The sequence below is a fragment of the Dermacentor albipictus genome, chromosome 1 (genome assembly GCF_038994185.2).
Source record: "Dermacentor albipictus isolate Rhodes 1998 colony chromosome 1, USDA_Dalb.pri_finalv2, whole genome shotgun sequence".
Taxonomy (NCBI): Eukaryota; Metazoa; Arthropoda; class Arachnida; order Ixodida; family Ixodidae; genus Dermacentor; species Dermacentor albipictus.
Window position 1 is genome coordinate 424,441,949 of NC_091821.1, and position 25,119 is coordinate 424,467,067.

A 25,119-nucleotide genomic window follows, 5' to 3' on the forward strand; every position below is an offset into this window, starting at 1 on the left:
TACATGAGCTTTTCCCGGCACCCTCGGTGAAACAAACGAGGCTTCTTGTTTACATTCGCTGAATGTAACAAGGTGATGGACAATCTATAGGCAAAATCTGAAGCGTGTGGCTTGAATGAGTCATTTGTAATAAATCCATCGTATACCCGCTCTATTCTTTTTTCTCTTGCCTGAGATGTCTACACTTCTCAGTGAATGAATGAATGAATGAATGAATGAATGAATGAATGAATGAATGAATGAATGAATGAATGTTCTTTAGTGGCGCAAGGGCCAGGTATGGTCAGAGAGCACCATATCAGTGAATGAACAAATATTTATCTGTACGCTTGCGCGAACGCGTCACATCATTTCTGTGATCACCGCGCTGTCTTCTTTGAAGTTTCCTCAATCTTTTTTTTTTCTCTGCAGAACATTTAGAGCAAAATGCATGCCGCAACCACCCGTGAGGTGTTTTTATTGCGGTCGTGAAATTATTTGTAGTTTATTATCTCTTTCAAGTCCACTAGCGCGCTGGAAGCTACACGTACAGGGAGAATGGCAAGGGGGCAATGCCCCGGCAAGAAAGCGGACATTTTCGTAAGGTAATTTTTTTTACGACGATACATCCGGTTTAGGCATGTGGGGCGTTCTCTCGATGCGGTGTGGGAGAGCTCGGGCGCCCGGATCTACGTCACTTACACATGCCAGTCGGCGCACGTGGTTGTTTGATCATCTCGAAGACGAGAGGGCTGGTCGCGACCCCTCGTGGCACGACCATGGAATGCAATGCAACTAGCGTAGTATTCCATGCCACCAAGTTTTGAGCATGGCTCTGTACGCGGTAGCGATTGTGGTTTGGCTCACTCACACTGAAGTTTGAAGCACCAGGGGAAAAAAAAAACGTTATATTCTTGTGAACACTAATATGTGAAGCATGTCCCGAGGTCAGAGATAAAAAAGAAAGACGTGTTATATTGTGCAAACGTAGTCTAGCGCACCGTTGAACAAAGGACGTACAATGAGCGCCTTTTCCGAAGTGATGTGGCTTAGAAAGGAAAACGCCGTTAACTTCTGAATGCGACGCAATCATGTGTTCTACGCAGTATCTACGACGATCGATCTACGACGATGCGATCTCGGAGGTCACACTCGGCCGACGCAGCTACGCGAAAATGACGTGAGTGTAGACTGGAAGGGCAAAGATGAAATACTTTTTTTTAAAGACTGCAGACTTGCATAGTAATTTATTTAACAGATAATGAGCAAATGTAGTATTAATGACGCTGTTCTCGCGATCACGTACTCAGCCAAAATCCATTGGTTGGCTTGGCTGCTGGCGACGTAGTTTTACGACAACGTTGCGAAGGAGAGAGCGAGCGCTTCCTGGAGGCTTTTGACATGAGGTTGTAAATTTCTGTAAGAAAATTAAATTAAGGATGTTTTACGTGACAAAACCACTTTCTGCTTATGAGGCACGCCGTAGTGGAGGACTCCGGAAATTTCGACCTCCTGGGGTTCTTTAACGTGTACCTAAATCTAAGTACACGGGTGTTTTCGCATTTCGCCCCCATCGAAATGCGGCCGCCGTTACCGGGATTCGATCCCGCGACCGCGTGCTCAGCAGACTAACACCATAGCCACTGAGCAACCATGGCGAGTTGTAAATTTCTTGCTGCATGCAGTGTAGGAATATTTGGCTCACATGTTCGAAGCAGCCTCGTCTACAAATGGGCAACGTTTTGCTATTATGATCAAAAAGTGTTTCAGGGACCAGAAGGACCATTCACTGCTTCAGTAATGCTTCAGTTATAATAGCGAGCGTTCGCGAATGCTGGAGCAGCGTACTTCTCGTGTAGCTGTGTCTGCTTTGTAAAGAGTGACAATACGGAAAACGGAGATAATTGGAAACTAAAGACAGTGGTCTTATTCATGAAAGAAAAAGGTGAGAACACACGTTGGCGGAAGCCAGTCAGCCGGTTTGCGTAACGAAACATCCGCGACAGTAAGAAATAGACAAATGTTGTAGTGCTACTTGCCGCCGCGAACCTTCTCCACCAACGTCGCCGCTGCTGAGAGGCGGCTCTCAAAAGTTCGTAGCAGGAAGACCAGCTCTGGGCAGTCCGGCAAGCCGAAGATGCCGCCCGAGTTCAAGGACTTCGAGCCGCCACCTGATGCCACCACAATCAAAACTGCCGGACCATTCTTTTAATAAAGTTTATTTTCTTCTTCAACGACGTTAACTAATTTTGCGCATGAATACACAGAAAGACTGTAAAGAAAGCTTAACAGAAGAAACTTAAGTTAGCCGTGCGTTGCGAACTTAGTTACCGCAAAGATGCCACTCACAAAATCTGATGAAGCCGCAATCATGTTGACTATACTTAATTCACTGGATTGCAAATGCTCCCATGCGCGTCACCTCAGAAATAATTTGCCCTCTAGTTTGCTATATCCGTGATCGTATAAGCAGTCGTGATATAGTACGTGGAATGTGAGCACAAAGTCCACACAACTGCTTCGCGTTGCACCAGTATCCTTAGCCTATGTTAAAAATTCGTGCTTGCTGAAGCATCCGTTTTTTTATTCACTATAGCTACGGCTCATCGAAGAAAGAACTCATAAATGACCCGTCAACTCGTGCTGCAGAGGTTTCGTCAGCCAGAACGCAAAATCGCCCATTTGCGCTCATACTCAGGGCAAGCCCGCGTCTTTCCACAGCTCCATGACATCGCTGCCAGCGGTCTTGAGTGCAATTCGTTCTTTCATCCTGGCGACCTGCTCCGGCGAGAAATGGTTCCGCCAGTCCCCCACGATGCCTTTCCTCACGAAGTCTCCCTTGATTGGCTTGTCCAGCAGGTTCCCCATGGCTGCCACTAAAGACTTCATCCCTTCAGGCAGCGTCTCCAGGGGAACGCTGGCCAAATCCTTGCTCCAGTTGTTCATGTCGGCGTTAATCTTCTTCATGGAGTCGACGCTAATCATAGCCATAATCTTCTCGAAGATATCTGGGCTCTGCCTCAACTTGTCTCCGTACTCCTTACCCAGGAAGTCGGCGATCTTGAGCACCCAACCGCGAGTGTCCTTCTTGAGGTCTTCGTAAGTGATGAAAAGAACGTTGCTGTCCCCTCGATGTTCGTACCAGGACAAGAGGTGGTCGAAGTAGTCGCCGTAGTCCACTTTTCCTTCGACGAACATGTCGAAGAACTGGTCGAACGTGCCGTCCTCGAAGAGGTACATCGGCATGTTCCTCGTGTGGTAGTAGAACGACACGCAGCAGTCGTAAGGGTTGCGGGTGATGTAGACGTACTTGGCCTTGGCCGAGTAAGGTTGCTTGTTGAACGGCAGGTGAGTCTTCATGGCATTTGGTCGTGGCATAGAATGTGCGACCTCGGCTCCCACAAGCTCCAAGTACGGAGCCATGTTCATGAACTCCATGAGGTTCGCAGGGGGCACACCATCACGGAATATGCCGTAAACAATGTATTGCATCCATGTTGTGCCACACTTCGGGTAGCTCACGACAAAGACGTCCCCATCGAGCGGTTTGTAGGACAGAGTAGAGCGCATGTTTCTATCCGTGAAAGTATTGCTGAGGTACAGACCTTCGAAATCTCTGTAGGCATTCTTGTACGCAGGTCCGGGCTTGCACGCCTGCAGCGAAAGCACATGACCGTATAACGTAAGAAATGGCTATAGAATACAAGGCACGCTTTTTAGCCGCAGCAAAGTAAAAAAAAATGCCTATGGCAGATAGCACAATTTTTTCCTTTTGATCGATGAGGCATCCATTACTACTACGAGGGATCAGAATACCTACTTGAATACTCAGAATACACTAATTCCTCATCTGTTTATATGCGCATCGCAATCTACATCCCCTACGTTTGTGCGGGTTTGTGACTGATTACAAACTCATTGTGATGCAACTTCATTGACTGTATTGTTAAGATCATAGGTGTTTAGAACTGTGCTGTGGATTTGTGATCGTATGATGTGATTTCTTCTCATTTTCGTAGATATATTCTTTTATTTATAGGGTTGTTTCCGCTATGAGAAAGGGTGTAGCCATCGCCATTATAAGGTGACCACGTCTCTTTCTTTTATATTTCATTTCAATAAAAAAAGAATGCGAGGGCGAATCAGAAAGTCTGACCATATTTTTTGTTAGCCAAATTAGGCTTATACAGGTAACTACAAATGTACGTTCTATTTTACGTACCTTACACTATTTTTAAACATAGTCCCCAAACCAGTTCAGACATTTGCCCCATCGCAGCACTAAATTTGAGATGACCCTGTGGTAGAATTCGTCCGGCTGACTGTGGAACCAAGCTCATTGCCATGCAAGTCTTAACGGCCTTTCGCGAACTCAAAACACCACCACCCCCACCTCGCACTTCTCAAAGCTAGAGCTTTACCCACACGTGGGCTGCATTTCCCTGTGGATTTCTATGGGCGTTCGTTCCTTGTTCCATAGAAAACGAATCACGCTTCGTTACTCGTACGCCGTGAACGTGTGAAGCACAACTGCCATCTTCAGCAACTGACAGCAGTGCCGTACCGCGGAGCTACCGGCAGATAAGGCCGGGCAGGTCCAAGAAAGGTCCACCGCTGGGAATGGGCATGTTGACTGCACATTTACAACCGTAATTGGGCTAAATAAAAAAATGGAGCAAGGACTTTCTGATTCACCCTCGCAATTGCTCGAATGAACATGAACTTTTTAATGATTTACTTTAATAATTTATTAATAATATTTCAATCTTCAAATTGTAACTTGCGAGTATGCAAGTAAATATCGACTTAGAACTAATTATGGAGTGCATGGAGTAAAGTAAGTATCTCATGAAATGAGCTATTATTTATACTTTGCCTATGCATACACATTAGACCAGAACGAGATCGAAGTTTTAAAATACACGCGTGTAATTAGTGATGTCAGCTGCGTGCAGCCACACAACCGCTCTATTGGAAAATGATAACACTATTGTACCATTCACAGTCTCTTCAGGCCCTGTGTCTGTTCCCCTGGACAACAGCTTTAATCACTTAGAAAGTTAAACCAAAGGGATAAGCTAAAATATTTTGTTGTAACTTTAAGCAATAAATGCAGGTGATACCATATGTCAAGCGTGTAATAATTATGTTGCCACTCGTTTTTGCTTTGTGCTTTGTGTGGAGACGTGCTGCTGCATTGCAACCAACGACTCAAAATAAACGTACATATCGACTTCCACCAGAGGACGTGGCAATCCCGGATGGAAAAGGGAAGGTGAAGAACTGCCATGTTAAAGCTGTGTGGTTGTGTTTAGGAAAACAAAAGACGTTTTTAGCTGAACACACTGGTGGAATTTACTTTTTATCCACACACATGCAAGAGATCCTGATGCGAGGAGGTGCCCGAGCAATGTGATCAGGCAAGATCCTTTACAGAATCATAACAAACAGGTTGACAACAAGAACAGACTTTAAGAGGTGTTTCACTGGGATTTTTCTAGTTCTGAGGAGGATACTAGCCTTACTGCTTCTCGCACTTCGTCCAGTTATGCCAACATTAATTACTCTGTTTCGATCGTCTTGTTTATGCTTTCCCGGGAGATCCACGGTCGGAAACGTCACTCAAAATATAAGTTTTGCGCAAGGGAATAAGTGATAACATGAATAAGCAATTGAATGAGGGCTCCTTGACTCTAAACTGTCACACGCCGATTATCACGCAAAATTGCAGTCATTGACAGTGACTGCCTTTAGCGTATCCACAAGAATGAAATGATGTTCACCATGCAAAAATATGCTATAATGCAGATATGTCGTTTATCGAAATGGCAGATCAGCAGCGCTTCCACAATTGGTTTGATAAATTCATGAAGCTACACTTAGAGCAGCCAAAACAACTGCTATCTTACCGCAAAATACGAACTTCCGTTTTAGTAATCTAGAATGCGTGACTATGTCGCACTTCAGTATTTAGGAAAACAAAATGGGAGGTGGCAGAGACTTTTACACTAGAAGAAAACCAAACCAAATATGCAAGTTAATCGCGGGTTTTGCATACTTAAACGAATAACTACAGGTTTTTGTCTGTTTACTAATGCCAATTTTGTTCGTAACAATATGCACGCACAAATTACTTCCTAATCCTGTTCTCATTTCACGTTCTTCTCTCGTAATTCTTCCTTTTGGTCTGGGCATTTCTCTGCACTATTTCCTGCGGGAACAAATTTTCAGACATGCCTAGCTCAGATACAGATAACGCCACTCTATGTGTGCGTATCGCACAATTTCGGAAGCTGTTGTGAGATATTACAGGAAGCGCTTGGCAAACGTACATTACAAATTCGAGTGATTGATTGCGAGATTTTATTGGCGACAAGACATGTAAGGCCAAAGAGCGCCAGGACATGTGCCATGATTCTGCAGAATTGCTAGTTTAAAACTGATTTAAAAGGAAAGGGCTCTAATTATGGAGTGCGACACGCACTCCATAATTGTGTAGGAAAGGAAAGTTGTGTAGAGGCATACGCGTGAAGTAGATCGATATATTTTAGTGCACCGATAATAAAATAATTACTAAACTAAAGAGGGTCTTAAATGCGTTGGCTACAATCACATATGGTAAATCATTGCGGAAAGTTCGAATCCATCTCCTCACAAGAGAGAGAGAGAGAAAGGCAAAGAAAAGAGAGGGAGGCTAACCCGAGATTATCTCCGGTTGGCTACCCTATACTGGGGGAGGGGCAAGGGGATGCAATAGGTGAGAGAGAGAAGGACAAAAAGAAACAGAAAAACCTAAACACACACAGGCACGTACACAAAGTGTGCGTAATGGTAGTAAAGCTGTTGTTTGGGCTAGTTGGTGCATTCTTGAACACATAACAGGGCAGCGCGAAAAAGAAGGACAACAAAAGGAACGCACACAGGACGGGTGCTTGCGCCCGTCCTGCGTACGTTAACACGATGGTGTTCACCTCAGAGGTGCGCGACTGCTTTCTTAGGCGGATTGCTCCGCCTTCGAAGTTTGTTCTGTGAGACATGATAAGGCGTGAAACGAACCTCTTCGAGGGCTTTTTTACTGGTTTCCTCTTCTGCCGGGTTCCACGAAGATGGCATGGCGGCACGATTTCACTCGAGTCACCTGGGTACCTGCGCCGAGAACCAAGACGAAGTGATCGTTGATGTCATACTCTGAGAAACCGGGCAATCGCGAGAAAAACACCACCACCACAAGAATGTCCCCCAACGCTCACTAAAATGCAATTCATCTAGCTCTGAATTCGTCTACTGTTGACAACCGCGGGTATGCACTGCCGGACACCGCCATCTTTCCAAGAAGATCTTTGCGACGTGCACATATTTGAACCCATGGTAGTGCAAATAAATAGGAATGAAATGTGCACTGGTCGGCCGGAGAGGCTAGTCTCTGACTTGCTACCCCTCAACTGAGCTAAAGGATTAGGTAAAGACAGGGAAGGAAGAGGGGGCAACTTAATAAGGTGGTGATGCAATACCACGGTGAATGTCGGCGATAATTTCCATGAACAGTATTATACGCACTGCGTACAGTTCTTACAAATGCCCGACACGCACCGTCTTCAGCAAAATGCAACTTAACAGCAAGTTATACGCTGTTTGTATGGCCGTATGCTAATGTACCTTGTTCAGATTATACATATACTCGGTAGCCCGACGAAATACCCAAGCGCTTTGCATATAGGAACGTGTCACACGTGTTATCGAGAGCAAAAAAAACCGCATTTGCTCGCTTTTATATAAAGAAACTGAAGAAATTGGCAAGTGCGAATGTTGCCGGATGTATCGCCCCAGGTTCCCAAGTGAGCATTCCCATACAGAAGCATGAGGTAAGTCTCCTGTGAAAGGGGCATACAAAGTTTTGTATTCATTTGCCCTATATGGCGAGGATCAAGTTCAGCAAGTGGCATGAGGACGCCGCCCCGAGATGTTTTAACTGCTGTCGGACGCAGTAAAATGTGGCCAGTGAGGCGCGCGCACACACACAACACACAACACACACACACAACACACACAACACACAACACAACACACACACACACAAATCTTCGGTGCCAAAGAAAATGGCGATCACAATATATCTTAGGTCATGCGGATTGAGAACACTCGGAGCACTCTCGAAGAAGTCAGGTTGCGGTAATTTGTATATTCTTCGGAGATCCGCGCTTTGTCAGTAATTTTTTGTGACGAAGCAGGATTCAGCAGAAATACAAAAATGTGCCATGCACTGTGTTTAATAAGAAGCACATTTACTATTGTAATCTTTCCACAAAAGAGACATGTATTATGGCAGCATATTCGGCGTGTCCTTCTTGTGCATCTAACTGGGGAAAAAAATCAGCATAAGAAACTGCTGTTCATTGTGGCGCTATATATGCTTTATGGCAGCACATTCGGCGGGTCATTCTCACTTATTCCACTGGAAAAGTGATATTGAGAAACCGCTCTTCCCCATCGTGCGAAACATGTTTTTATGACCACATATTCTGCATGTCATTCTCGTGTACTTCACTGGAAAATGGTTTTCACCGACTCCTTTCGTAGTGGCGAAAAACATGTTTTATGACAGCACATTCAGCGTGTCATTCTCATTTATTACAGCGAAGCTGCCTATGACTGGGATCCCAGGGTTTCTTTGTGGTGCAACATCGACCGAAATAAATGGTGGGCTGATCCCGGCGGATGTGCATGGCAGAGACATGGCTGGAGCCCCCGTAATGTGAGGCTAACCCCAGCACGTCAGTATTTTATTATTCATTTATTTTTATGCATTTTATTTCACAATACTGCAGGCCAGAATTGGCCCAAGCAGGAGGGGCATGAAAACACAAATAACAGCACGTACAAGCAAAAAAAGAAAAAAAAAAACATTGCATAAGACATACAACAGTATCAAAAATTAAAAGATGACAGAGCAGAAACGAAAGCAATGAACATTGAAATTTCCCATAAGAAAATTGTTTCCTTTCTACTTAAGAAACAAAATTTGAAGGGCCTGTTCCACGCCAGGAGATCGAAAAACCGATTCAGGAACCGCGTTCCAATCAGCTATTGTTTGAGGGAAGAAACTGCTTAAATGAGTTTGTTTTAGCAAATATAAGCTGTAATGAGTGTTCGCTATAATTGCGGGTCCTTCGAGTAGTGGAGTGTGAGGAATGAGGGGGCAGCAATGCTAAGCTTTCCTGCCAAAATTTTATGAAGGGAAGAAATGCGGTTCAGTTTTCTACGCGTACTAAGCAACGGGATATTATTGTCCTTCATAAGCTGTGTTGGGGAGTTTGATCTGTATTTATGAAAAATGAAACGTACTGCCTTTCTCTGAACGAGCTCTAATTGATAGATGTCTTTGTTAGCGTGGGAGTCCCAAATTACGGACAAGTATTCAAGTTTGGACCTGATGAAAGCTTTATAAGCCAAGAGCTTAATATGGCTAGGAGTATGTTTTAATTTTCGTCTCAAGAAACAGAGCTTCGAGAATGCAGTTGAACAGATCTCAGAGATATGAGTGCCCCAGGTTAATCGGTTAAGAGTTATTCCTAGATATTTATATTGTGAGACCGCGCTAATGTGACTGTTGTGGAGGCAATATTGGTAATAGCTAAGATTTCTTTTTCGTGTAACCCGGAGAAGCACACTCTTAGCAATGTTTAAATCCATATTGCATTCCTCGCACCAGTGACATATTTTAAGCAAATATTCTTGGAGCAATTGATGGTCTTCTATTGATGTTATTTCTTTATATACAACGCAGTCATCTGCGAAAAATCTTATTGACGCTGACCGTGGAATTACATTTACTAAATAATTTCTATATATTAAAAACAGCAAAGGTCCTAAAACACTACCCTCGGGAACACCGGAAGTAACAGCAAGCGATTCAGAAAGGGCGGCATTCACATCAACAGACTGCGTTCTACCACTTAAGTATGCTCTGACCCATTCTACAAGATACAGCGGAAGACCAATCAACTGCAATTTATAAAGAAGTTTTGAATGCGGTACCTTGTGAAAAGCTTTCGCCATATCTAGAAAAAGAACATCGATCTGTCCTGAGTTATCCGGTACGCTGAGAAATCATGAACCGTCGTAATTAGTTGAGTAGTGGTTGACATGCCCTTCCTGAATCCATGCTGAAAAGGTGATAGGATGTCCTTTTCCTTTAAAAAGTCATTTATAAAGCGGGTCACGATGTTCTCTAGGAGTTCGCAGGATGTAGAAATAATTGATACCGGTCGGTAATTAGTCACGAGTAAATTATTCCCTTTCTTATGGATCGGTACAACACGAGCCTTCCTCCATTCCTTAGGCAACTCACAGGTTTGTAGAGATAAAGTGAAAATTTTAGCAAGATGCTCCGAGATCTGGTCCGCATAACGCTTTAAAAAAATCATTTGGAATGCCCGTCAAGATCATGACCTTTCCGAATATTTATTTTACGAAGCAAAGACAAAACCCCTTCTATGGTAAGACAGCAACCTCGCCAGGATCGATGGATCGTTTCGATGCATCAAAAACCATATCTGAAAGGTCCCAAAAATATTTTGATATTATCCATTAAAGAGATGAGCTATTTCCTTCTCATTAGTAACGAGGTTCCCATCATCACTTTTAATTTCTCTTATGACCTCTTTTTGATGACCAAGGTAATTCCAAAACTTGCAGGGATCTGTTTTTATGAATGAAGGAAGAGTAACCTTACACAACGGCGCCGGGCTCAAGCTAGGCAAAACGTAGCAATGATTCCTGTGATGATTGACGAAGAATGACGTCGTTCAGGCTATTGCGGTGGCCGTGAACAAGTCACAGGAGGGCAACGTACTCGGAGGTGGTCTACGATTACGAAAAGTTGGTGTACGTCGCTGTGATTCGGTGCATGGATCTCGACCTACTACATTTTACCAACGTAAAGAACGACTTCACGTTCTGCCATGGCAAAGAAACCATTGATCGGGCAATGAAAGACCAGTTTAGAGGGCTGGAAAAGCATCATACCTTACGACCATTACCAAGACGTGCAGGGCAATACTCAAACGACCACACACAATTTGAACTTGCCACCTTGAGTGTTTGATCCCTCAGACTGCACTCGAGAGATCTGTCTCACGACTACTTTCTCAGCGAGATACCCGTGCTATGTCTTTCCGAGATGTGGTTCGACACGTTTCAAGTGTTTAAAGGATAGACCTGTATAGTGCGTGAAAAGCGAACGAAGATTCGCGCCGCAGGCGTTGCCATCTGCGCGAAGGTCGAAACACGTGTTCATGCATACGCGCTTCAATCAGAAATACTTCAGTCGGAAAACAACAACTGTGGAGATGTGTGTGGCGCGAAGACTGTAGACGAAATCCTCATCTTCACGGTATACATATCACCCAGCAGATTGAAAGCAGATATTAAGCGTTTCATCCGTACACATTCATCTTGGGTCACATAACAGAATGCAGATGGCCTTCGTCAGAGATATCAACGTAAACATCTATAAACAGGAAACAAAGCAGTGGTTCGTCCACTTTGTGTAAGTTTTCGGCCTCGGTTACTTCAACGATCCCATTCAAACAACTGCCGTACACGGGTTAAGCATCGATATAACTTTGGACAAAGACATTTCTCAAATAGGAACGTAAACCACTAGTGTGTATCATAGCGATCGCGAAGAAGTTATAGCAGTCATTTCGACGTAAAATAAAGGTGGTTGTAAACCCCATTCAAACGTGTGTATCACATATCAGTCATGGATGACATTTGAACAGCAATGTGAGTTAATGGGCGCACACCATGGCGTAGTTGTTTGACAAGGTTGCCCTTAATTACCCACAACATATCTACAGCTTCGCTGACCACCTTCACGTGAGTAAATTGGCAGTGTTTTTTTTTTACTGCAGAAATGATAATGACAAACTGCTGTTGATCGTAGTGCTAAAAATCTTTAAATAACTGCATATTCTGCATGTAATTCTCGCGTATTTCACTTATAAAATTGATTATGAGAAACTGCTTTCATTGCGGTGCAAAACATGCTTTATGGTTGCATAGTCGGCATGACATGGGGGCTTCACGACAGACTAAGAATGCCACCCCCTACCGCTCTTTACTGTACGCGCTTCGTTCGTGCTTGTCTCTCTTTCTTTCTATCTCCCTCTTCCGCTTTGTTCCTCTTTTTATCCCCCTTACTCCTTCCCCCTGCGCAGGGTAGCCAACCGGAACTACCTCTGGTTAACCTCCCTGCCTTTCTCTGCATTATCTTATCTCTCCCTTTGTGTATCTCACTGGAAAAAAATGATCATGAGAAATTGCTGTTCGGTGCGGCACAAAATATGTTTTATGGCAGCATATTCGGCGTGTAATTCTCCTGTAAATAAATAGAAAAATGATCATGAAAAACTACTGTTCACTGTGATGCTAAATAGGTTTTATGGCTATATATTCGTCGCGTCATTCTCGTGTATTTAACTGGAAAATGATAAGAAACTCCTTTTTATTGTGCCGCTAAACATATGTTCTATAGCAGCATATTAGAGGTCATAAACAAGGCGCTGAAAAACTTCGACCCCAAATCTGTGACAGCAATCAGAGTTTATGAAGACATGCTGGAAGTAAGGACAAACATCCCCGGAGTGGAAACCCGTGACGTTACCTTCAACCCCAAACCCAATAAAACTCTCCATATGGAGAACCTATGCCAGATATCACTTACATCCTGCCTCAGAAAACTCATGGAGCACATGGTAATAAAGAAGCTGCAAAATTTTGCAGAGGACCAAATCTTCTACCACACACCATGCTGGGGTTCCGAGCACACCTCTAAACACGAGATGTCCGAATACAAATGTATAATACCCTACAACACCCGGAAAGTGGCACGCACACAAAAGCCGTACTTAACCTTGACATCAACAAGGCCTCTGATGACGTGGTACACCCAACCATCCTTGAGAATCTAGCCAGACCTAAACCTAGGCAAGCTCATCTACAACTGCATCAAGTGCATTCTTTCCGAAAGAACAGTAGAACTCACCGTTAGTGAACTCAAACCCAACCCCTTCAAGATGGGTGACAGAGGTATTCCACAAAGAACTGTACTAGCACACGTCTTATGTATCCTTGCGCTCATCACATTACCACCAAAACTAGCCAACATCACATGGATACAGCACACCCTATATGCGGATGATATTGCGCTGCGGGCGTGCGAAGGATCGGTAGTAGAGATTGAAGAAATACTCCAATAAGCCACCGAGGTAACAGAAAAACACGTAAGCCGTGCTGGCCTGGAATGCTCACAGAGCAAACCAATACTTCTGATACTCACAAACACGGGAACGGTCAAAAGTAACCCTCCCCCCCTCCCCCCGCCCCAAACAATCGAAGTCATGAGTCATGGAAGTGGATGCGACGAGCATATTAGGCATGCTCATTCAAAACAACACAATAAATGGGCACGCCATTGAAAAACTACTACACTCCGTGGTCAACCAAACCACACGGCTACTGCCGAGAATAAGCGCACGTGCACAAGGCATGACAGAAAAAGATATGGGTCGACTCATCTATGCCTTTTTCATTATAGCCTCCTCGCATACGCTCTGCTATACCTACATCTACAAACGAGCGAAAAAGTAAATATGGACTGCCTAATCTACCAAGCATACAAAATAGCGCTCGGGCTACCACGCAACACAGCCACCAAGAAACTCACGCTACTCGGCCTCCACAGCACCATAGACGAAGTCACTGAAGTACATACAACGGCACAAGTCCACCGACTAAACATAGCGAAATAGGACGGTGGATATTGGAAAAAATGGGATGCCATGTCAGCTGGGACGTGGACAGATCCACAACAATACCGCATGAAATAAGGAAAATGATCATCATGAAACCAACTGCCCAAGAACATGCTTTCGGGCCACCACGGAGGCAGAAAGAGAGCAAGAGCAAAAGCGCCTCCGAAAGCCAACGGGTAAAACCCATCGGCCATCGACACAGACATAGCACAATAGCAAACACACGGGAAGCATATGCCATCTGCGCCACAACAGGCCCAACCTCGGACAACACTGCGAAAATCGCCGTGGCAGGGAAGATACGAACCAAAAGGGCTGAAGTGGCAGAGGCAGCTAAAGCCCTATAGCTATTGTCTCAACAAGCTCTCGGATCATCTTCAGTGACTCCAAAGCGGCTATAAGCAACTTCGCAAAAGGCCGAATAGCGACACAAGTCATGCGAGTCCTCCAAGGACAGCACTCCCACACGGAAGGAAGAACAATAGGGTTGGTACGTGCCCCGGCACACGCGGAGAAGCCCGGGAACTAAGCGAAACATCAACACGCTCTAGGATCCGTCAGCGGAGCGATGAGCCCGTCAGACAACCAATGACAGCCCAGTGTAGGCCTATACCATGGCATCACACTATATTATCGTCCAAATAGACCCCCCTTTCAACCCGCCACACACACACACGAGTCGCTCACCAAACACCAAGAAATCGCGTGGCGGCAACTACAAGCCAACTCTTACCCGAACCCGCACATATATGCACACATATACCTCGAGCAAGTGAACCCACTCTGTAGATGCTGTGGGGAACTAGCAACACTGAATCACGTAATATGGGACTGCGATGAGGACAAATCTCCTCCTCAACCCCATGGCCTTTTCCTCGTCTGAAGCATGGGAGGCGATGCTACTCATATCTAGCCTGGACAGCCAGCTCCAGGTCGTAGAACGAGCTGAAGCGGTCGTCATCAAACGTCGCTTGACGGCGATCTGGCCCGCCTGAAGAAACCACGCCTAATCCCCCCAGCTAACACTTATGAACTACAGTTTTTCTTTCCTTTCGTGTATTTCAATGGCAAAATGATAATGAGAAACTGTTGTTCACTGTAGTGTCAAACGTTTTTGACTGCATATTCTGCATGTCATTATTAAATATTTCACTGGAAAAACTGATCATGAGAAACTGTCGTTCACTGTGGCGCTAAATAAGTTTTTATGACTGCATATTCTGCATTTCATTCTTTTCTATTTAACTCGAAAAAATAACCATCAGAAGCTGCTGTTCATTTTGGAGTTAAACATGTTTATACGACGGCAAATTCTGCGTGTAATCATCCTGTATTCCACTGAAGAAGTGATAATGAGAAACTGCTTTCACTGTGGCGCAAGATATGTTATATGGCAACATATACGGCGTATCATTCTTGTGTATTTCAATGGAAAATGATAATGATAAACTGCTGTTCCGTGCGGCACAACGGATGTTTTATGGCAGTATAAGCCACTATCGTGTGCCACTCTCGTGTGCTTCAATGCGAAAATGATAATGAGAAACTGCTTTTCATTGTGGCGTTAAACATGTTTTATAGCAACATATTCGGCATGTAATTCTCGTGTATTTACTGAAAAATGATCATGAGAAACTACTGTTCATTGTGGTGCTAAACATGTTTCTATGACTGCATATTCTGCATGCCATTCTCGCGTATCTTGCTGGAAAAAATGATAATGGCAAACCGCTTTTCACTCTTACGCTAAAACTGTTGTGGAACGCGAGTCCCGTTCAAGAGGGCTATTTTGTTCCGTTTCCGGCCCCGAAATTTAGCTGGCGGTTCCACCGGGCGAGGCTTTTATATCGCTCGGGAGATTTGTTTAGAAGCAGAGGTGTTCGTGCGAATTCTACGTCACAATTGCGTCAATGATGTTTGTATGGAAAAGTTATATAGGTATAAAAGGCGTGCGCTTCCGAAGACGGTGCACAGTGAAAAACAATGGTGCGAGGTATATATATAAGTACTCTGTTATAGCAGTCACAAGAACCTATGCTCACGTAACTTTGAGTGCCTTTCGTTGCAGTCATGCGTGTCGGAGCATCTGGTCATATATCACGTGTCGTGCAAACGTTATCAACGTGTTTCTCGCGATTAGAGTTCATGGAAAATTGCGTTTTTTTCCCCTGTGCTCAGTTTGACATGACACCGCTCTAAACCCGCTGAGCTAAGCCTGGCAACATTCCTGCAAGGCAAAAAAGGCCGGTTGCATAACCTGACTGAAACCTCTCACATGGCACTCGCGCATGCGCAAGGCCCGCAGCGAGACAGCATTGCTGTCATCGTCATTAGCTACAGCAGCGTTAACGCTAACTAGAACAGCATGAATCGGTCGGTCTGTATACATGTAGCCTTCAGCGCACAGTGTTGCGCCGTAAAATGGAAATACAAAGAGCGAAAGAAAGTGTACGTGTTTAAATTAGTTTAACGACTTCAGTATTACGATGGGCACTGCAGTGACTGATTTTGTATATTCAATGCGATTGCGTTATTGCCTTAGTCAAATATCTTTGACGGCGTCTACAGTAACGAAGTACAGCGTCACAGCAGCAGCATTCAGATCTGGGTGAACCCTTTCACTGCCAAGCACTCTCTGCAACCGCGACTGAAACAGACCCCCCCCCCCCCCCCCCGATTCCTTTTATTGGTTTAAACTAACATATTCGCAAAAAAGAGCAAGAAATTATTCAAAATCTTTATTTTAAAAAGTGCGTTAAAAACTATTCTGAAAGAAAAACGAAGTTTGCTTAACCACAGTTCCTAGTAATAGTTTCACTTCAGAGCTTCCGAATTGCAAGGTTAGCTGAGAGTGTGTGTATCACGTCCGCCAACGCCCGTTTAACTCGGCCCCTCTAAAGCTTAGCCACTAAGTATTACACTTTAAAACAAGGAATATTGCACAGCGCCAAGCCGCAGTCTTGGCGCCAGGTCCTGGTTTCCTTTCGGCTGCTTCTCTTTCGATCACCTGAGGATCGTTCCGAGCACACGAAGTATCTCCTTAGTAGCTTAATTGATTTCGGCAGTTGGCGGAAAGTACTTGGGGAAGTGGCGAGCGACAAACCGTGACATTTGAATAGCTGAGGATTTGCATCCTTTGTTGTGAGGTTGAAGTCGGGAATCCAGAGCCTCCACGAGACTCCGGTAGAACTCTAGATGAGTGAAAACAGCCAGATCTAATATGTGCCTGCCATTCTGTTGTAAAAAAACAATTGTTGGCTCTCCCAATCGAGAGTAGATGTAAGCATGAAACGGTAACCACCAAAGCAGATTCGTTGGAGATGATTCCGCATGTACAGATGTTGCAGCATATACAGTGCTAAGGCACACGCGTCTTTTATATTGCCATTGTTGTGTCTGACACTTCTATGCAGCGGCCTTTGTTTTGTAGAGTTTTGCCTACATCATGCAGAAGTGGCATTACTCTTCTTTTGTGAACTGTACCGAAAATATAAATTTTTCTGCTGAACAAAGCGCCCATGATTCCGGGGAGCAGTAGAAATTGTCGTCAGTCAGGCAGTAGCCACGATCCAGGTGCTTCCTGGTAATTTCTAACACTTGACGCCCATGCACATATAATTTTCGATGCCAAGAGTTTCATTTATAGTGTAAATAATCATGTTTTAAACATAGCCGCTTTCGGACTCGCAAAGCAAAAATAAGTTTACCTCAAACCATGCTCTCTTCACAGGGTTATGACGCTTCCAGCTTAACCGTCCCTTGTACAAGAGCATGTTTTCATCTACACCTTCATCCCGTTGTGCGAACAGAAAGAAAACGTGCTTTAATTTCTTTAATCACAGGCCAGACTTTCCACAGCCTATACGGATGATAGGCTATGTCGATGCCAGCTTCATTGTCCACAAAACGGAGGAACCTCATAATTTGAGAACGGTTCCTGCCCATGATCTTTCCGGAAATTGGTGCCTAGAGGACAGCGTGCCTGGACCAGCACATGGAAATTTTGAATTATGGATAATTGCATGACAAATTATTGCAAGAAATACACGAAGCTCTTTCACATCCAGCTCCTTCCACGGGGTATGGTTCTGATTTCTCTGCCGGAAATACTGCACTGCGTAACGATTCGTCTCTCGAAGAAGCATACCACAAGTTTCCTGCGTCAAAAACGCGCGCTGTCACCTGTTGCGTCGATTCTGTGGCCTACCGTGAACAGAAATCGTACACGAACAAGGGGCGTGTTCGACAACTTGATACTCGCCCATTGCGGTCATGCATGCTCTCCCACGGTAACCTTCGGAATCCGAGGTGTCTCAACACAGGGAGACAGATCGGTGAGCTTGCTGCCACTTCCTGCAGTCAAGTGCACTTGTTCTTCTGAATCCTAATATAGCTCCGATGAAGCCCTGCATCGATTAAACCCCTCACTGCAACTCCGACCTCCACTCGAACTTTTTCAACGTGACGGTACGCGTCTCTATCGCCTTTGGTTAGGAGTTTCCTTCACAAAGGCATACTCTACATTAATTGGAGTGACCGACAGTGCAGCATGCGAGGTCTTCAGCACCGAAGAAAATATCCACCACGTGCTGTGCCACTGTCCACGATATGCCCGATAAAGACAAGACCTTGCTAACGCTCTCCGAAAACTAGACAATCGGCCGCTTTCTGGGCAGGTGCTGTTGGAACACCGCCCCCATCGCTCGTCGGCCCATAAAGCGGTGAAGGCGATTTTGTGCTTCTTGAGGACGACGGGCTTGTGTGAACGTCGGTGACTATTAATGCAATTTCTATCAGACCACACGCGTCAGCGAATTCGCTGTTAATTTCCTTCTTTCCTTCCCTCCTCTCTCTCCATATCATCTTTGTTTTCCCCCTTTCCCATTCCCTGGTGTAGGGTAGCCAACCGGACGTTATACTGGTTAACTTCCGTGCCTTCTGCTTTTCTGTTGCCACTTCCTCCTCCTAATATAACTTTCAAGAAAATTACGTTTCTGACTTCTTTCACGACTAGAATTATCACTAGAAAAACGACCGCAAGACAATGACGTCATTTTGGAAAGCCGGTTTCGAGTACAAGAACATGATGCTCTCAGAATTAGGTGTACTCGTCGACGTATAATTTCTTGTGGCTTATGTCGTACATCGAAAAAAAAATGTATAAAATGAAGCCGAACTTTCCTATGCGCCATGAATCCGAACTTGTCTTTACATATCGAGCTATACTAGCCTAGCTTGTACTCACCAGGAGTTGTACAAATTTCAACGATTGGCCTGGCTCGTCCTCAATAGGAAAAGGGTTAATGGCAGGTGCTGTGACGGTGGCTCACGCACGCAGGCAAAAAAAAAACCTATATGTTGACGGAATCAGCTGACCGCACTTGTTCGGGCACTGCCAGCGAACTGATTACTCGTGAATGAACTCGACGCCAGAGCCAATGTTCGGGGCGCTGCGCAGTATAGCAGCATTAGTGATACCTGATTGAAGTTCGTCGCCCGTTTCTGGCAAAATCTTTATTCCTTGCTTCCGCTCACACTATACCAAACTGGAAGAGATCGTTGAGTAAGGCCAAGGTTTCTATCTTTGCCAAGTGTATTCTTTAGTTTTCGTATCATTTTAACAAGAGTAAAACTGGCACTATCGATGGTGCCTTCCTCTGTCATGATGGGCTGGGTGGCTTTCGCGAATCTCTCCCTCTAACAGCCAGATATATATATATATATATATATATATATATATATATATATATATATATATATATATATATATATATATATATATATATATATATATATATATATATATATATATAAAATGGGCGCGCACGTGTCTGTGTGCGTTACAAGGATTTCTTCAGCCGGAGCGCATCAAACCTGTTTCGTGGCGCGCCCGCGCGGTTCGGCGGCAATTTTTCCCTCCTCCAAACTGCACCGTGATTTGTGGTGCCAGCGACATCATTTTGCCTCAGCACGTGGCGAACGCGAGTGCAGCGGCGGCGGCCTTCCCTGAAGGCGTTTCCCTCGGCGATTCTGTGCCACCTATCACCGCGTTTTTCCTGAAAGGCAAGCCCATGCTCGGTACATCGAGGTCGTCGTGGCTTCCTGGCGTTGCGGAAGCTGCGGCAATCCGCCTCCAACTTGACGCAATGTTAAACGTATTCAAGTGATCAGCATTCAAGTGATGTTATCAAGCGATTTTTTCTTAGCAAGATTACGTAATGTTGCACTCAGTTTAAACCTATACCCGTTATTTTTTTTCGCTTCCCCATGACCAGTTATTTGTTTTTCTAATACCTATGTTTGTGCTGCAATGCATAGCGCTGCTTTTTACAAAGTGTTTTGTTATTTTGTTTCAGTGTTTATTTGGAAAATTGAAAATCTCTGCCTGTGTACTGTACTGCCAAGTTGATAAAGGGGGCAGCACCTCTGTCAAGCTTACGAGCTTTTAGTCCTGCCTCCTTCTCTGTCCAAGAGAAAAATAAAGAATGAATTGAATTGAACCGGGTAATTGCAACGCAGGGACGGAAACGACACGGGACCTGTTGTGTTGCCGCTTGCGCTGTACACGTTTAGGGTGGCCGACCAGCCTATAGTTGGTAATCCATACAATGCATCCACAACGGTCGATGATACGTCTAACACACCGTAGTGCATCTGCTTTCACTAAATTTATTAGCGCGAATTGGACAAGAAAGAATAAAACGCGGACCGACGGACATGTTTCATTAGCGCTAATGATATTTTAAAATATGAATGCCTAACTACACTCTAAAGCAAAATTACACCCTTGGGGTCGTATCTTGCCACACAACGATAATCGTCATCTGTCTTGCCCGCATTTCCTTCCTTTAACGCTGTCAGTCCGGTACTTCCAAGTCACGAACGGCATGCGCATTATCAGCGCGGTAGAGCGTTCCCGACAGGAAAGTAGCGAGCGCAGCGTTTTCACGAAAGGAAATGCAAGCAAGACGGATGACGATTATCGTTGCGTGGCAGGATACGACCCAAAGGGTTGTACATTTGTTTAAGGGTCTAGCTGGAAGGAACACGTGCTTGGCGTTCGTGCCGCAGCTGCCGCTGCCGTTCATGCCGCTTCGCGTGACTGTAAACATGACATGGAAGAATAGGGCAGATTTAAGATAGATTACAATACCAGTACGTAAACGAAAATACACGAAATGCGCGCACGACACACAACGCTGATCCGCAGTCCACTTGCAATTGAAGAAGTCGTTGCGCCCGCTGTCCTCAGGCGAGTGTAAGTATATGGCTGTGTCAAAATTTGAAAACATATGAGGATCAGACTGCGGCGTATACGGTTACCTAACTCAAGGTTCTTTCGCAGCGAAAATAAACTAGACAGCTGTAGAGTCAATACAAAAATATGCAAAAGTAGTTCAGCACATTCAAAATACAGGCAGGAAGGGCAAATGGTTAAGCCTGATGTAAATCAGCTTCGGTATCGCCCTTAACACACGCGCACATGCGAGTGAATTACATATTCACGCAAATCACATTGCAATTGCAGTGCAGATTATACTTGCGGATGTGGTGCGCTACATGAGGTTGCATTGTTTGTAGCAACCTATAGACGGGTCTCAAACACAAAATTGGAAATGATGAGGTAAGCTCTTCACGCGCTTAATTGGGATTCATTGAACTGCTTCTCCAAGTTTAGACTTGGACTTCCTGTGCACTGAGGAAGTCCCTAGCGCATGTGTAGCTGTTTCGCACTCACGAATAAAGCGATTAACTACTACACAGTGTACAATGACTACCTGCCTACGAGAAACGCCGCATTTAAGAGTTCCGGATGAATTCCAGCTTGAGGTCTCGCGTCGTGCACCCCCAGTTAAGATGAAGCTTAGCTCGGGTATGCGGGAAAGGAGAAATCGCTTTTCGCGGCAATTACTACACCGAATTTAATCAGCTTTGCCACATTCAAAAGAAAAAGCTAAAGTATATAGTGACTGTATAGCAAGCAGATTTTTGATTTAGGCCATGAATATGATTTCGCAAATATTATTTAAATATGATAATATTAAAAATAAGGCTATAAAGTTTACAACTGACTCAGCCATGAAACGTGATATCGTAATTCTGTAAACTGCACCTAATAGCACATCCGATCCGGAAGAAATTGAGATGCAGTTAAACCTCGATATAGCGAACTTCAGTATTACGAAATTCTCGATATAACGAAGTATATAACTTTTCATAACGTCTTGTCCATAGAGCACCATGTATTTAGAACCTAATTCTAACGAATTGTGTTTGTATGTGATTTTATTATAACAAGATCTAACTGGCGCCGCGAAGGAATTTCGAGACACTAATTGGGAACTCTCGCGGGCGCAGATGGAGAAATGACTTAATTACAAGCGGCCGCTTGCAAAAACACCTCATATCGCGCGCCGCGCGACAAGAGCGACCGCCGAAGTGGAGCCGCACCACGCACCGAATAAAGTCCAAGTGCGATAAGATCCTATCGCGCCCCGCACTCTGTGTGCTTTAGGTGCGAGTGAAAGTGTGCAAGGGTGAGACATCGAAGATGGTGGCTTCACGAGTGCCACCTTCCTGCGCGAGCAAAGGGAAAGACGGGGAGGGGGACGAGCTAGCGATATCGCGATCAAGCGCGCTCGACGGGGCGGGGAGGGGGGGGGGGGGCGTACGTCGCCGCGCGTCTCGATACCTGGCGTGTGTCTAAGCCATAGCTGCGCATGGCTGTAAGCGCGGCTGAGCGCATATGCAGCCGCGCACCCTGATTTAGAGGTAATCTGCCACGTGGCACGCCGAGTGGGCGTGGTACCTTGTAAGCTGTCATCCCGCACGTTCACTATTGGAGGTTGCGTAATGTCGAGTTTCGGTGGCCCGTTGGGGCGAGAGGCAGACGAAGCATTCGCTCCCCGCTGCCCTGCGCTTTTCCTGATAGCGTCGTCCCAGTGCGGGCGACGCTGTCAGCCGCGAGGGCGGAGTGCACGCGAAAGTGTGGCTGGCTTCGCTTAGTGCGTGCCGCCGAGCAGATATCGTCGACGTGCGTGGCATGGAACCGTATCATTGGTCGCCGACTCCCAAATTTGTCAAAATGAATTGTTTTCTCATTCAAATTTGGTTTTTTCGTTTGGCCGATAACTCGGAAAATTATGCGGCCCCTTTCTCCGAGAAAAATCGACCGGCGACTGCACTTATTTGCATAAAAGGTCAAATTTCGATACAACGAAGTTTCGACATAAGGAAGCGAATTCCCGATTTTACCGACTTTGTTATATCGAGGTTTAACTGTATTATATATGGCTCTCGAGTACTATCGTTAGAAATGTTAGCGGAAACGCGCGAGCGTGTGCCAAATAACCTCGAAACCGAGTTAGAAGTACGCGGATGGCGCTGTCGAAAACAGAGGAAAAAAGGGCGATGCTCTTCCGCTAAGTGTTCGCACTCACACGGCGCCTGCGCTTGTCGAAAACGGCAGCTTACGGCCCTTCACTGTCCGCCGATAGCCGATAAGATGGTTATGTGCGCGGTAACTTACAGCGACTCATTTTCTTTTTCAGTCATGCTTTTTTTTTGAGAGCGCAACACTTAGGCGCCCGTGCCTGCGTTTAGCGTAAGGTATCTTCAGATATACCCCCATAGGACCTAACGTATATCTTATGGAGTGCATCGTGTCACGCGTTCCAGACGGACGGACAGATTTCCAAGAGAAGCATCTCTCGAATGTTTACGCTTCAAAACAGTGCTTCCATTGACCCCGCTTCGGTGCACAAACTTATCAGTAACCGCAATATCAAACAGCTTTATCGACGTGCGCTGGTGATGTGAAGTTCCGCACTTTATACAAAGAGACGCATGGTGGCAGTGCAAACAGTTCTTAGACCAGCGTACTCCTTTCCACTTTGCTTTCGACAGCGACCGCCGCGTATCGTCCATAGCAGGGTTCGAGGCTATCTGGTACGCGCTCCTGTGTTCCCGCCCATATTGCTCACGGCAGTACACCACTAATATGCAAGTACGACTTTTCTAAACCCTCGTAAATATTGTAACAAATTCACGCGAAATAAAAATGAACATATGTCAAATTTACCCGATTTATTGCTCTAACACAGGAAATTTAAAGAAATGTGATGTCTGTCCTTGGTGCAGAGTTATGGATTTGTAAGCTTCGTATTTCTAATTTTTAAAGCTTGTAAACTTTCTTCAGTCTAATAAAATATTCTAGGCATAAATCAAAATTCAGCTTCCGACAGTCACTAGAATGTAGCTTTCTAAAACGCAACGAACTTCGATCATTAAAGATCAGTCCAGAGTTTATGTCCGAAAATCATCTCTCCGTTTCACATGTATTAGAATAGGTGGGATCGGAGTTACGCACGAGATAAAGCTTCCTCCTAGGGTTAGTATAAACAGGCTAACGCATGCGCGACGGTCGCAGTTACTGCTTGTTCTTGGAACTGCGGATCTGCGATTGCGCGGACACTCGACTCTGGTGGTGTCCCTCAGTTTTCCGAGCGTACAGTCGACGTCAAAAAATTTACGGGGTGCGAGACCGCGGAAGTGCACGAAAATTTTCCGTAGCCTGGACCTAGCACACTAGACCAGCACAATGCTGCGCTGCATAATTGACTGGGCCGCAGGCAAAACGCTGAGTGGGAACACATACTCTCCTGTAAAGCGCGCCGTCTGATATACACCAAGTGAGAGAAATGTAAAAAGCAACGAACCTTGTTCGGATGCAAGCAAGCAAGCAGCGCGGTTTGAGCGCAGTCACGCGGGCTTCGTCGGCTTGCGCGTCTGGTACGTACACGTTACGGCTCCAAAACACTCGAGGAGGAACGCACGTTCTCTAGGCTCTTCACGGCTGCTCGAGTCACTGCTTACTGACACGCCCCTTGGGACAACTTTCTGGCGATTGGGAGTCAAGGCCACCGAGCGGCGGCCGACACGTGCACTTGTCGCTTTGTTGACTCAGCGGCGGGAGAGAGCGAGAGCAACGGCAGCGGAGAGAAGGAAAGAAGAGAGGAGGAACGTGAAGGAAGAGCGGCTGCCCCCCTTACCTTTTCAGCGGCAGAATTTGCTCAAAGTGGCTGGGGAACCTTCTTGGATAAGGTGCACTTAGCTCCCTCGGTAGTTGTTAGTTCAAGGCATTGTCGTTACGCTTCAGAGCACGAGGTGACTGATCATCGCTTCTCAGCCTCGGCGGCAGTATTCCGACTTAGCGGAGCCCTCTACAACGGAACTGAGGCTACGCCGTGCATTAGCTGGCGCGCGAGGCCACGGCCTCGTGGTGTGGCTGGAGGCGACCACAAGGGGAAGGCACAATCACAAA

The 25,119-nt window shown here is 45.4% G+C and overlaps 1 protein-coding gene across 1 annotated transcript; it reads right to left on the bottom strand.

Annotated features, from left to right (window-relative positions):
- Positions 1 to 2,182: 2,182 nt before the first annotated feature.
- On the bottom strand, positions 2,183 to 24,744 carry LOC135897214 (sulfotransferase 1C2-like). Its single transcript, XM_065425800.2, has 3 exons — positions 24,515 to 24,744; positions 7,036 to 7,125; positions 2,183 to 3,633 (listed from the first exon to the last, which is right to left on the bottom strand). Exons 2-3 carry the CDS (start codon positions 7,090 to 7,092, stop codon positions 2,674 to 2,676), a joined length of 1,017 nt encoding a protein of 338 aa, XP_065281872.1. The 5' UTR covers positions 7,093 to 7,125; positions 24,515 to 24,744; the 3' UTR covers positions 2,183 to 2,673.
- Between the last annotated feature and the right edge of the window lie 375 nt (positions 24,745 to 25,119).

Bases quoted from the DNA above. Each gene is read 5' to 3' on its own strand.
- LOC135897214 (XM_065425800.2), bottom strand. From the start codon at position 7,092: ATGCCATCTTCGTGGAACCCGGCAGAAGAGGAAACCAGTAAAAAAGCC. The intron at 3,634-7,035 runs GTTCGTTTCACG...CTTTCGCTGCAG, and splicing joins GTAAAAAAGCCCTCGAAGAG to GCGTGCAAGCCCGGACCTGC.